This window comes from Phaenicophaeus curvirostris, chromosome 29, assembly GCF_032191515.1.
Source record: "Phaenicophaeus curvirostris isolate KB17595 chromosome 29, BPBGC_Pcur_1.0, whole genome shotgun sequence".
Lineage (NCBI taxonomy): Eukaryota > Metazoa > Chordata > Aves > Cuculiformes > Cuculidae > Phaenicophaeus > Phaenicophaeus curvirostris.
Genome location: NC_091420.1, coordinates 2,877,794 through 2,891,466, shown reverse-complemented (window position 1 = coordinate 2,891,466; position 13,673 = coordinate 2,877,794). Strand labels below are relative to the sequence as shown.

At 55.9% G+C, this 13,673-nt stretch overlaps 1 protein-coding gene across 3 annotated transcripts; it reads left to right on the top strand.

Moving 5' to 3' along the window:
- The first annotated feature begins 230 nt into the window (after positions 1-230).
- On the top strand, positions 231-6,824 carry RHBG (Rh family B glycoprotein). 3 transcript variants are annotated; one of them, XM_069878799.1, is made up of 10 exons: positions 231-515; positions 1,950-2,136; positions 3,001-3,151; positions 3,286-3,433; positions 4,230-4,396; positions 4,597-4,734; positions 4,892-5,025; positions 5,165-5,286; positions 6,067-6,140; positions 6,345-6,824. In XM_069878799.1, exons 1-10 carry the CDS (start codon positions 335-337, stop codon positions 6,408-6,410), a joined length of 1,368 nt encoding a protein of 455 aa, XP_069734900.1. In that variant the 5' UTR covers positions 231-334; the 3' UTR covers positions 6,411-6,824. The 3 variants fall into 3 exon arrangements, with proteins under 3 accessions (XP_069734900.1, XP_069734901.1, XP_069734903.1); XM_069878800.1 differs by having other exon boundaries at positions 4,563-4,734; XM_069878802.1 differs by lacking the exon at positions 4,892-5,025 and having other exon boundaries at positions 4,597-4,838.
- Positions 6,825-13,673: the final 6,849 nt, after the last annotated feature.

The following is a 13,673-nucleotide window of genomic DNA, read 5'->3' as shown; positions in this document are numbered from 1 at the left end:
GCCGAAGGCTGAAATCTTCAGGGAGGACTTTACCCCCACCCTCAAATCCCACCTCAACCCTCTGGCATCCAGCTGAGATGGACGTTGACACCGAAACCCTTGGTGATTTCCCCAAGCCACCTTATCACACAAACCCAGGCGCCGAGGCATGCTGGGGCGGCCGGCCCGTGGTTTCCGTCTTGGCAACCTCATCGCGCTCTCCGTTGACTCTTGGGAAATGCCGAAGCAAGGGCAGGACCTGGCAGCCACCCTGGCAGGCGGAGTCTGCAGCCCAAGCACGTCTCTCTCCTCGTGTTTCTCCACTTTCAACAGGTTCCCCTGGCTACCCTACACCATGCCTGAACACGGCATCGTCTCCAGGCTCCAGCTTTCCGGGCTCTGCTTCTTCCTTCAAATCCTCACCATCATCCTCTTCGCTGCCTTCGTCCGGTACAGCCCTGAGAGCAGCTCCAGGCTCTGCTCCCAGCAGCTGAACTGTAGCTGGAGGAACCAGGACTCGGATTTTCAGCATCCCCGTGAGTATCCCCCATCCAGGGTGGTGCAGCGAGCGGCTCTACCTGGTCCCCAGGTGCTGCTGAGGAGGTGGCGTGGGTTGTCACCGTGCCCAGTCGAGGCTATAGAGCTGTCACCAGCTCTGGATCAAACTCCAGAGTAAAGCAGAGCAGGGGGAACATCAACCTGCAGGGCTGGGTAAGGATTTATCCCACCAAGGGAGGGGTTGGTGGCCAAAAAGCTGATGTTCTGCAAGGATTTCCCACCCATTAGGACAAAGTCAGCCCCAAAACAAGGAGCGGGACCAGTCAGGACAGTCATAAACCTGCCCTCCCATCTCTTGGGGTGGATCATGGCAGCTACTCCTGGTGCTTTGGGGTCTGCAAAACTCCTCACCAACCTGCTGGTTTCTGAAGTGCCGAGGGGTTCGCGCTGAGACCCTTTCATGGACAATTCGGCTCCCTCGGTGCTGCTGCAGCATCCAACGTGGGGCTGGAGCTCCAACCTGCTGGGATCATCCTCCTGCGGCGTCGCTGTGAAGCTCATCCTTGTCTGGGGGTTGAGGGGATGAAGGTGGCTTTTCCAAGGCAAGGCAGGAGGTTGGGAAGGAGCCCCCGGAGCATGCTGGTTGAGGGAGAGAAGCTGAGGGAGCTGAGCAAGGAGCAGGCAGGTTCTCCCAGTTTCACCTTCCCACGTTAACCCCACCCAGCGCTGGCAGTGACTCACGGCTCCAGCGCACGAGGACAAGGGGTGCAAAGGGCGTTTAACCCAAGGGGAAAATCAGGCCCCTTCTCCTCCGACTGCTCCCACTTTGCTGGTCTTCTTGTCCCATGAAGAGGGAGGTGATGTTTTCAGGAGCAGCAGAGAGGTCCCGGCGGTGGTTGTCATCTCAGACCCAAATTTGTGATGGTGTAAAGGGTGCAGATGGTTCTCAGCCACCTCAAGAGGTTTCTGGGCTGCAGGTTTAACCACATGCACGTACTGAGGTACCTGCAAGCAGGGTGGAAGGAATCCTGTCAAGCGAGGATGTGTTTACCTGTCACATAGGCAACAACCACTCCTGTCCTCCCATGGAGGTCTCCAAGAGAGATCCAAGGCCAGATCCATCACAGAGACACAGAGGTGGACTAAGGTTGATTCATATAGAATCATAGAATCACAGAATCACCAGGTTGGAAGAGACCCACCAGATCATCGAGTCCAACCATTCCATCAATCACTAACCCATGTCCCTCAGCACCTCGTCCACCCGGCCCTTAAACCCCTCCAGGGAAGGGGACTCAACCCCCTCCCTGGGCAGCCTCTGCCAGTGCCCAATGACCCTTTCTGTGAAAAATTCTTTCCTAACCTTCAGACTCTAGTTCCACAAAACCTGTTTGATCTCCGTTGGTGGAGCTGGCAAGCGAGAGGGTGGCTGCCTACCCTCAACCTCTCCAGACTCATCCTTCTGCCTCCAGGTTTCCGGGATGTCCACCTCCAAGCTCTCCTTGGCTTTGGGCTCCTGGTGTCTTTCCTCAGCCGCTACGGGCTGGGCAGCGTGACCATCAGCATCCTCATCGTGGCCTTCGCCATCCAGTGGGCTGTCCTGATCCAGGGATTCTTATACTCCTTCCTGAATGGGAAAATATATGTGGGAGCTCAGAGGTAACGTGAGCAAGGTGGGGTGGTAGTGGTGCCCATGTCTGGTATCGATGTCCAATCCTGGCACTCTGGCTCCCTCCTCTGTAAAACTCACAGCTCTGCTTTGGAGGAGGTTTATGAGGACACGTAGGACCTGGCTGGCGGGTTATTTGAGCACCATTCTTGCCTTGTAAGCGCAGACAATCTGGGGGGCACACGAGCCCGGCCGTCCCCTTGTCACCAAACCATCATAGAAAGGTTTGGGTTGGAAAGGACCTTAAAGATCATCCAGTCCCAACCCCGTTCCATGGGCTGGGACACCTCCCACTGGATCAGGGGCTCCAAGCCCCATCCAACCTGGCCTTGGACACCTCCAGGGATGGGGCAGCTACCTCTGTTCTGGGCAACCTGTTCCAGGGCCTCCCCATTCTCATGGTGAAGAATTTCTTCCTAACATCTAGTTTAAATCTTCCCCATTCCAATTTAAAGCCATTACCCCTCATCCTATCCCTCCAGGCCCTTGGAAAAAGTCTCTCCCCACCTTTCCCGGAGCCCCTTTCAGGACTGGAAGCTGCTCTAAGGTCTCCCTGGAGCCTTCTCCAGGCTGAACAACCCTAACTCTCATACCCTGTCCTCATAGCAGAGATGCTCCAGCCCTCAGATCAGCCTTGTAGCCTCCTCTGGATCCATTCCAACAGCTCCATCTCCTTCTTACGTTGGAGATTCCAGAACTGGACTCAATACTCACTCAGTTTGCAGGAGTGGTGGGATGCAGGGTCCAGGCTGCAGGTTCAGCTCCCGTCCTCCCCAGCCCTGCGCTTTCCAGCTCGCACGCTCGATCCCCCAGCACCACCGGGTCCAGCCTCACACCTCCCTTCTCCTTTCCAGCATGGTCAGTGCTGACTTCTGCACCGCAGCCGTTCTGATCTCCGCTGGAGCCGTGCTGGGCAGAGCAAACCCCATCCAGATGATGCTGCTGACCCTGCTGGGAGTCACCCTCTTCACTCTCAACGAATACCTCCTGCTCAGCCTCATGGGGGTGAGTCACTGACTGGGAGGGACCATCGGAAATGGGGTCACCATGGGCTTAGGCTCCTCATGTCAAGCCTCACCTGGTCTGTAGAGACAAAACCCACGTCCCCCCTTCCTGCAGTGGTTTTCTGTGCTTGACAGGTAAGCGACAGCGGGGGCTCCTTGACCGTCCACACCTTTGGTGCTTATTTTGGCTTGACTGTTTCAAGGATCTTGCGCCAGCTCCATGTGGACAAGAGGAAAAAGCAGCAGGAGATGGGGCACCAGTCAGATTTCTTTGCTGTGGTTGGTACGGAGCTCAAATCCTATAGCACTGGAACCCTAGACGTGGTGGTGGAAGGACCATCACCAAAGTTAGGATATTGTGGCTGTGGCTTTGACCAGCAGACACCTGCAGAACATCAATGGCAGAGGTCCTCTACCTCCTTGTCCTGGGGCTGCGCCCCCCTGCCTAGGAAAACACTTTTTCTTGTGTTCAACTTGAACATCCCACACTGCGAGGTGTGGCCACTTGTGTCTCTTGACACTGACAAGAATCATAGAATCAGAGAATCACCAGGTTGGAAAAGACCCATCAGATCATCGAGTCCAACCATTCCCATCAATCACTAACCCATGTCCCTCAGCACCTCGTCCACCCAGCCCTTAAACCCCTCCAGGGAAGGGGACTCAACCCCCTCCCTGGGCAGCCTCTGACACTGCCCAATCATCCTTCCCGGGAAACATTTTTCCCTAATGTCCAGCCTGACCCTCCCCTGGTGGAGCTTGAGGCCATTCCCTCTTGTCCTGTCCCCTGTCCCTTGGGAGAAGAGCCCAGCTCCCTCCTCTCCACAACCTCCTCTCAGGGAGTTGCAGAGAGCAATGAGGTCTCCCCTCAGCCTCCCCTTCTCCAGGCTAAACACCCCCAGCTCTCCCAACCACTCCTCTTGTTCTCCAGCCCCCTCCCCAGCCTCGTTGCTCTTCTCTGGACTCGCTCCAGAGCCTCAACATCCTTCTTGTGCTGAGGGACCCAGAACTGAACCCAGTTTCTCTCCCACAAGCGATCAACCACCACGTCAAAACCTGCCCATTGTCCTTCCCCGCAGGAACCATCTACCTGTGGATCTTCTGGCCCAGCTTCACCTCAGCCACCATGGTGAGCGGTGACGCCGAGCCCTGGGCACTTCTCAACACTTATTTCTCACTGGCATCAAGCACCCTGGCCACCTTTGTCCTCTTGCCTGTCCTCTATGAGGAGAACACCCCGCAGATGGTAGGTCCTCTCCTGGAATGAACCCCAACCTACGCTGCATCCTACAGGGATGGTGAGCACTGGGCCAAAAAAGGAGGCTCGTTAGGCTTTCTTAGGTTCATTAAGACCCAGTTTGATCCCTGAGGAAGCCCAAATCCCCCCAGCCCAATTCCAATGTTCTCCACAGAGCCAGTTCCCCCAACCATGTCCTGCTCCATCAGGTCCAGATCCAGGATGCCGCCTTGGCCAACACTGCCATGATGGGGATGGCTGGAGAGATGCTGGTGACCCCCTTCGGGGCCCTCGTTGCGGGGTTTCTCGCTGGCCTGATCCCACCACTTGCCTTCAGATTCCTCATGGTGAGTCGTCTCGGGACAGCTGAGGACACCAGTCCCAGGTCAGGAGCTCACCTCAAGCTGGATCGTCCTCCCGCAGCTCCCAAACCTGCAAACACCAAGCCCGGGTAAGCATCCCCCATCCCATCCCAACCCTGGTTCTTCCTTATGCTCTCCCCAGCCCACCTTGAGCTCCAGGCTGAAAATCCAGGACACGTGTGGGGTCCACAACATCCACGGGCTCCCGGGGATCCTGGGCTCCTTGCTGGGGACACTGCTGGCCGCACTAGCCACTGCGGATGCTTACGGTGGCAGGTGAGGAGAGCCAAAATCACAGGTGCCCATCACTCCACGCACCAAGCTGGAGCCACCACAACCCCAAAAGCCATGAGCAGAGACCCCATTTCCCTACCTGAGAGAACAAAGTCCCCCCAAAACCTGACCCTGCTTGCAGGCTGGAGCTCGTGTTCCCGCTGGTGGCCCAGGGCAGCCGGACACCCAACGACCAGGCGTTCTACCAGCTCTGCGCCCTGCCCGTCACGCTGCTGCTCGCCACGCTTGGAGGCTGCTTCACAGGTGAGTTTTGGCCCTGGTGGGACAGGAGACATGGGTGCGAGGGGTAGGGGAACTGGTGGATTTAGGAGAAAAGCCAGGAGCAGCCCAAACAGGACCCTTTCCATCAGCTGGTGAGGGCAGAGCCCAGCGGTGCTCAGTGCTGCACAAACCTCTTGAGGCAGGAGGTTCCTCCAGGGCTGGGGCCAAGGCTGGAGCTCCTCTCAGGACTAGTCAAAGTGGCTCCCAGGACCAAGGCAGGGGCCAGAGCTACCCCCAGGACCAGGGGCAGTGCTGGAGTTGCCTCCACGACCTCAGTCGGAGCTACCTCATGGTCAGAGCTGATCCCGGGACCAGAGTTGGAGCTGCTCTGGGCTTAGAGCTGATCCCAGGACCAGGGTTAGAGCTGCTCTGGGTTCAAAGCTGACCCCAGGACCAGGTCTGAGGCTGGAGTTGCCCCCAAGACTGGGGAACAACAACGGCCCAGAGAAGTAAGTGGTGGCTGCCCCATCCCTGGAGGTGCTCAAGGCCAGGTTGGATGGGGCTTGGAGCCCCCAATCCACCCATGGCAGAGAGGTGGAACTGGATGGGCTTTGAGGTCCCTTCCAACCCAAACCATTCCCTGATTCTTCAGCCGGGGCCGGGGATGGAGCTTCCACAGGGGCTGGAGGTGCCCCCAGGACCAGGGATGGAGCTGCCCAGCCCGGCTCTGCCGCTAGATGTCAGGGGAAGCCCGGCGAGAAGAGCCGGTCCTGGTCCCCTCCCGGCTCTCAGACGCCCTCCCCTGTCTTTCTGCATCCTCAGGAGCCGTCCTGAAGATGAAGGGGCTGAGATCTCCCCTGCACACGCAGCGCCTGGAGAACACAGTCCTCCAGGAGGTAAAGATTGGGGTTTTTTTCTCATAAAAAAGGTACTTACGGGGCTCAGGCAGCACCCGAGGTTGGATGCTTCCTCCTTCTCCTGCAGCAGGGCTTGGGGTGGGAGGCAGCTTCATGAAAGCCCTGCAGGTGGCCCTAATCCAGACCTGATTTGGCCCATCAGGACCTTTTTCTACCCTTCTCCATGTCTCTGTGTTGGTGCAGGAGGCTGAGGAAGGATGCGACGGCAGGAGGAGCAGAAAGGAGCCCGGCACCAGCACCTTGGTCTGATGACCCTGAAGTCCTGCTGAGGTCCTGCACCTCGAGGCTCAACCCTCTGCTGGCATAGCCAGTGCCAAACACCTTCTGGCAGCCTCAGTTTCCCAGCTGGCTGCTCTGGAGACACCAAGGCTTGTCCCAGTGGGAGCCAGATCCTGGTCCCAAAGGTCTGGGGAGCAGTTGGGTTCTTTACAGGGTGAAGAGATGCTGCAGTGATGCAGGTTCTTGCATCCACAGACACCTCACGGTGTCCAGACTTGGCTCAGCCACTTCTCTATGCTCTGTGCCTCAGTTTCCCTCTCTACTGCTCTCTAAAGAGAGGAAGGGAAAGAGGGGGCCTGTGTCAGGGAAGGGATGTGTCCCAGGCTCCACAGAAAGCAGCTACGATTTTCTACTTGCACTTTTGTACTCAATTAAAACACTCAGATCTTTTGTAGCTTCAGGATTTGCTGGTGGATTCACGCACCACCTGAGTTTCTGTTGGGAGAGGGCTTCTCCCTCAGCCTTTGCAGACACCAGGTTCTCCTGCTTTCCAGGACCCCTGGCAGCACCCAGGACTCATCTCCACGTGCTTCCCAGGAAGGAAATCAGAGAATCATAGAATAGTTTGGGTTGGAAGGGACCTTAAAGACCACCCAATTCCAACCTCCTGCCATGGGCAGGGACACCTCCCACTGGATCAGGGGCTCCAAGCCCCATCCAGCCTGGCCTTGAACTCCTCCAGGGATGGGGCAGCCACAACATCCCTGGGCAACCTGTTCCAGGGCCTCCTCATCCTCATGATGAACAAATTCTTCCTTATATCCAGTTTAAATCTGCCCCTCTCCAGTCTGTCCCCATTCCCCCTCATCCTATCACCACAAGCCTTTGTGAACAGCCCCTCCCCAGCTTTCTTGTAGCCCCTTCAGGTACTGGAAGGTCATTATAAGGTCTCCTCGGAGCCTTCTCATCTCCAGGCTGAACAAGCCCAACTCTCTCAGCCTGTTCTCGTACGGGAGGGTCTCATCCTGCCCACAAGTGGGAATGTGGCAGCTCTAGAGGAGCCAGGTGGGTCCTGCAGCACCTGGACAGGTGATGACACAGCCCCAAAGGGCTCCCAGAGGTGTGACAGTGGCTCTGTCGGGGTTCCCAGTTGGAGGAGGCTTTGGGGACCCGACTCCCGTGAGCTCCAAGGTGACTGGCAGATGCTTTCACACCTCCAGTGCCAGACTCCAGCGCTCGCCATGTGGGGATCCCGCGGGCTCAGGTGTCCCCAGCTGCCAGCACCGTCCCCTGGGGAGGGGACAGGGGGTTCAGGGCCAGCACAGGAAGGTTTGGAGCAAGTGGTTTGCTACCCAGACAAAGCAGCCACATTCAGGACCTTCACATTTTAACACCGGCTGCTGCTGAAACACATTTTTTTTTAAATGATTGCATCAAAGATGCAAAAAAGCTCCCTAAAAATAATCTGGTTTTAGGCTGACCATAGAACATCACTTTTAAACAGCGTTCTTTATCCTTTCTCAAAAGGAATCAAACCAAATTAGAGAAGATTTGGAGTCCAAAACATCGCTCCACAAGAGAAATGCAAAAATTCTCACTTTGATAGGAGTCAAACCACGACTTCAGCTTCTCCAGTTTCAGCTGTTTGTCACAGGAAACCTGGTGAAATCCTAAATGCTTTGATGACACTGGGTTCCCACAAAAAGAACCACAGGGAAGCGGGCCACGTGGCTCCGTTCCTGCTGCCACTGCAGGTATTCGGAGGGTTTCTGCTGCCCCTGCTCTCTGCAAAACCGAACCCCAGGTCACAGGGGATGAGAAATCCCACATGCATGAGACGTGCACGCGTCGCAAAGGGATGCGAGAGGGAGCAGCAACGCAAGGTCCGATGCCCCAGCAAGGGGCGCAGGGCTCACCCCCATCCTCATGTCACCTTCCCAGCCCTCTCCTCCTCTTTCCCAGGCAGCCCCTTTCCCTTTTTTTTTTTTCCTGATCTCCTCGCAGCACGCTTCAAAAGCAACCCACTGCGCCGGGAAGAAAAGCCCTTCCAGTGAGATCATTGCGAGACCCCCAGAAGTCGGGGTCGGGTGTGAAATGGACCTCCTTCGTCCTCCTCCTCCTCCTCCTCCCCCTCTGAAAGGCTGTTATGTTTTGTAATCGGATTAGGGGAGCCCTACGCCCTTCCCCGCTCCCATTTACCAACTCAACCAGCTTGCGCGTCGCCGCGCTCTCCGTAGATTGTTTAAGCGAGCGGGACACGAGCGGAGAGCTCGCCCGTGCGGTGGCAAGGCTGGATTGGGACGGCGAGAGCCTGAAAGGTTTAGTCAGCGAACAAATTGCTTCTCTGTAGGGGCCGTTTTCTTCCCAAGTTGAACATAATGATGGCAGTTTGGCGAACAGATGGTGCGGCTAAGCAGATAATCCCGACGGCCCTGCTCGCGCTGGGAGAGGCGGCGGAGGCTCTGCCCGCAAGCTCCGGGGGCTCGTCCTGGGACAAGCAAGTTGTGACGGCAGCTGGGTGACGATCGCAGCCCAGCAGGGCATGAGGAGCTCGGGGCAGCCCTCTACCTTCACACCTTTTCTTGCTCTGAGAGTGGTTTGGGTGCCAGACGCCGCTCGTTCCTCAGTTTCCCCCAGCTCTGCTCCCTCCATACCTAAAAGGAGGTTGTGGAGAGGAGGGAGCTGGGCTCTTCTCCCAAGGGCCAGGGGACAGGATGAGAGGGAATGGCCTCAAGCTCCACCAGGGGAGGGTCAGGATGGACATCACGAAAAAATATTTCCTGGAAAGGGTGATTAGGCAGTGGCGGAGGCTGCCCAGGGAGGGGGTTGAGTCCCCTTCCCTGGAGGGGTTTAAGGTCCGGGTGGATGAGGTGCTGAGGGACATGGGTTAGTGATTGATGGGAATGGTTGGACTCGATGATCTGATGGGTCTTTTTCAACCTGCTGATTCTATGATTCTATGATCACTTTGCAAGGCTGGGCTCGCACTCAGATTGCAGCCTGACGTGGGGAGATGTTCCACGAGGCAGCACTGTTTTCCTTGCACAGGAGCAAAGAAAGCTCATTTTATTTTCATTTTCCTGTCTCTCAAACAATATTCTGTACAGGAAAGCTGGGGAGGGCTTTTGATCAGGGAGATCAGGGTTAGGGTGAGGGGGAACGGGTTTCAGCTGAAAGAGGGGAGATTAAGGTGAGATCTTAGGGAGAAATGTTTTGCATTGAGGGTGGGGACCAGAGCAGTGGTGGCTGCCCCATCCCTGGAGGTGTCCAAGGCCAGGTTGGATGGAGCCTGGAGCCCCTGATCCCGTGGGAGGTGTTCCTGCCCATGGCAGGGGTGGAACTGGATGGGATTTGAGGTCCCTTCCAACCCAACCTATTCCATGATTCAATGAAATTCAAGACGTGGAAAGAGCTGGAGGAGAAATCCTGCCATCTGACAGGGGTTGGGTGCACTGTTTGTGTGTGCCACGCTCAGCGATGCTGAGACCTGCTTGTTAAACTCGTGTTTATTGAAAATACATCAATAGGGAAAAACCCAAGGCTCCCCCTAAAACGATACAGGCAGGGAGGACAGAGATACATCTGTGCAGAGCGAGCCCTTCCCGTGCATCACAAACCCCTTCTCGATGCCGCAGGGCTCTCACAGCTTGCAGGACACGCTCCAGACACACCACACCCCATCCTCACTTCCAGGGGGTTCATTTGATTCACGTTCCTCCCCTCCACCCACCAGCCTCGTCCCTCGAGAGCCCCGACTCTGACAGCTCCCTCGCCCTCTCCCGTGGCAGCCCAGCTGCCAAGAGACCTGCCTGAATCACCTCTTGCAAATGCAGGAGCTCAATCAGCTGCTCAAAGCGTGTTTTACAAGGGAAAGCAATAACAACATCTCTCTCTTCCAGCTGGGGAAACTAAGGCGCACAAAGAGGTGCCTGAGAGTCCATTGGAATTAGAGGCAGGACAAAGCCTGAGCTCTCGGATCTCCCGGCGTACGTGTCCTTACACATCCACCACCTCCCCACCCCCCCAGGAACAGCTGATGTCGTGTGCTCTTTGATAGAAAGCCAGCTAATCATCTTTCCCACCTTCGTTAGAGTGTGAATCGTTATCCGAGTGACACCTGTAAAGCTCCTTGTCAGACGAGGCTGGGGCACACGTCTAATAATGGGCACCAGATGGGAGAAGGGAGGCTCAGGAGAGGAGCAGGGGCCCGACCATCCATCCCCGCTCCAGACAAAGAGCCGAGTCTGTTGGCATCACCAGCATCGAGCTGTTTGAAAGACCAGCAGCGCTGCTCCGCGGCAAAGCAAGAGCCCAGGCAGTGCCGGGGGTGGAGGAAGAGCCAGTCCTTGTGGAACAAAACACGGACTCATTGAGTGGTTTAGGTTGGAAGGGACCTCAAAGCCCATCCAGTTCCAAGCAGGGGCACCTCCCTCTGGATCAGGTTGCTCAAAGCCTCATCCAGCCCAGCCTTGAACACCTCCAGCCACCAGTGCCCTGGGCAACCTGTTCCAACATCACTATAAACTCTTGATAAGCATCTTGAGAAGTTCTCAAGCAGCCCCAGCCCTTTGGAAAACGACCAGGGAGGGGGTTGAGTCCCCTTCCCTGGAGGGGTTTAAGGGCCGGGTGGACGAGGTGCTGAGGGACATGGGTTAGTGATTGATGGGAATGGTTGGACTCGATCATGGATCGAGGTTGGATGATCCGGTGGGTCTCTTCCAACCTGGTGATTCTATGATTCCATGACCTGACAAAACCAAACCACAGCCTGATGGTGCAGGTTAAAGACAGGGAAGCCATCAAGCCATGTTCTACACCGCACGTGCCTGAAGCCAGGGGCCAGGTGCCTCAAATCCATGGAGGCACATCCCACCATCCCTTTGGAGCATCCTCTTGCTGCCCACCTGGCAGAGGCTGCCCCTGGGTGCAGACAAAGCCTGCTGGGACCCATGGGTTTATAGAGCAACACAACATGAATTAGAGATGGGTCCTTGCCTTGGGACTGATCCAGAGTCCCTCAGACTCCATCCCAGAGCCAAAAACTGGGGGCAGAGCTCAGCCCATCTGCCAAGATCCCCAACAAGAGCCCCCACCGCCTTTGACCCAACGCAATTACAAAGCTTCGTTTTCAGGCCCTTGTTCGTTGCCAGCAAGATAATGAGCCTCTGGGCACCATCAGAGGGGGCAAAGCAATTAAAATCACTGGTGTGGTGGCTGCGTGGGTGGCTCCATTGTTCCCTGCTCCCGGCACCCATTTCAGGGCGAGCGGGCAACGCTGGGCTGGGCAGAAACTCAAAGCTTCTGCATCTCCCCCCCCCCAGGCAAACAATCAGCTCGTTCTTCACTGGGTTCAAAGAATAATAAAATAAAATAAAGAGGGAATAAAGGCCCCAGTAAAACTGGGAGTCAAGTTTATTTACAAACTGAATATGAAGTGAAGGGCCTGGAACAAAGGTGTTATGTAAGGGACAGTCACTAAGGGGCTCTTTACCCATGCTAATTGCCACTTGCTCCGTGATATCCATTTATCTCAGAGCTGAAATGGCTTTCTCAGGCTTGCAGGTTCAAGCACTGCTCATTTGCAACGCTGCCCAGTGCAATTAGGATGTAGGAGCAGCAGCGCATGCAGCCCCACTGCCCAAATCCAGCAGGAACCCTCAAAACTCCCCCCCAGAATGGGGTTGAGCCTGGAGAGGTTGGTTCTGCCAGTGGTACGGAGAGATGCTGCCCCGTGCAGGGCTTTAGTGGGACGATGGGGCACGGTGCTGCTGGAGAAGACCTTCAAGTCCCTGTATCAGCCCTACGTGAGTGGTGATGAGCAGCAAACCATCACCGAGGCTGAGGGAGTTGGGGTTGTTCAGCCTGGAGAAGAGAAGGCTCCACAGAGACCTTATAACGACCTTCCAGTACCTAAAAGGGGCCACAAGAAAGCTGGAGAGGGGCTGTTCACAAAGGCTTGTGGTGACAGGATGAGGGGGAATGAGGATGAACTGGAGCGGGGCAGATTTAGGCTTGATATAAGGAAGAATTTGTTCATCATGAGGGTGGGGAGGCCCTGGAACAGGTTGCCCAGGGAAGTTGATGTGTTCAAGACCAGGTTGGATGGGGCTTGGAGCCCCCAATCCAGTGGGAGGTGCCCCTGCCCATGGCAGAGGGGTTGGAACTAGATGATTTTAAAGGTCCTGTCCAACCTAAACCCTTCTATGGTTCTATGATCACGGGATGCTCAAGGGAGTGGCTGTGGAAGGAAGAGATCTGCAGGGGACGAATGAACCTGCTGTTTGTGATGGTTTCAAGTGCTCTGGCTGGAAACTGCCCTGGGATGCAAGAGGATGAAGAGCAGAGACTGGCAATAAAATCCAGGGAGAAGCAACAACCGTGATTGCTGTGATGCCCAGCGGCATGTGGACTTTCTGCTCCCATCCCTTCTATTGCTCTTGGTGCATCCAGGGACACGAAGTCCATGGAGGGACCATCACTCGAGCCAAACTGGTGGAAGAGGGAGGAAGAGTAGGTGGCAGCATCCTTAGGAGCTGAGAGGTCAATTTTATTGACAAACTGCCTCTTGAATGGAGTGTGGGGAACAATACCAGCCCTCAGCCTGGGTCAATCGGGACTGTGTAAAGCGAGGGGCCGGCATCAGCGGCCCCGGGAAAGCCCTCCAGGCGAGTGGCCTTTACAGCATGTTTGCATAACCCCTGACCCCTCCTTTGGGGGTTTAATTGAAATCCCAGCTTGGTGACAAATTGGCATGACCAGCGGGCCAGAGGGTGGGAGGGCGAGTGTGGAAGTGGTGCTGGGAAACCCTCTCCCTGCTCTGGTAGAGACCAACCCGCTGCCCATAGTGGGCAGGATGCCCCTTCCCATCCTGGTACGGGGTCTGCAGAGACATTTACACCCAAGTCAAGTGTTTTAAGCTCCTTGTCTTGTCCCACAGCGCTGCCCAAAGGCTGCTGCGATGGGCTTTGCTCAGGCTACTGCCCAGGTCTGTAGGCAGCTCTGGCTCAATGCAGGCATGAACAAGCAAGAGCCACCTGGAGATGTGTGAGGCTTCTTCAGAAAAGCCCATTTGGCCTAAAATCTCATTAGATTGAGATGCTCTGCTGCGTCTTTAACCACAGAGCTTGTTAGCCTCAGGTTTCTGAAACCCAAATATAACTGGAGCTCCAAAGCAGCTCCCACAGACTGGGGATCAAAACCTGACATTGAGCCAAAAGAGGCTGAATTCATAGACTCATAGAATCACCAGGTTGGAGGACACCCACCGGATCATCAAGTCCAACCGTTCCCATC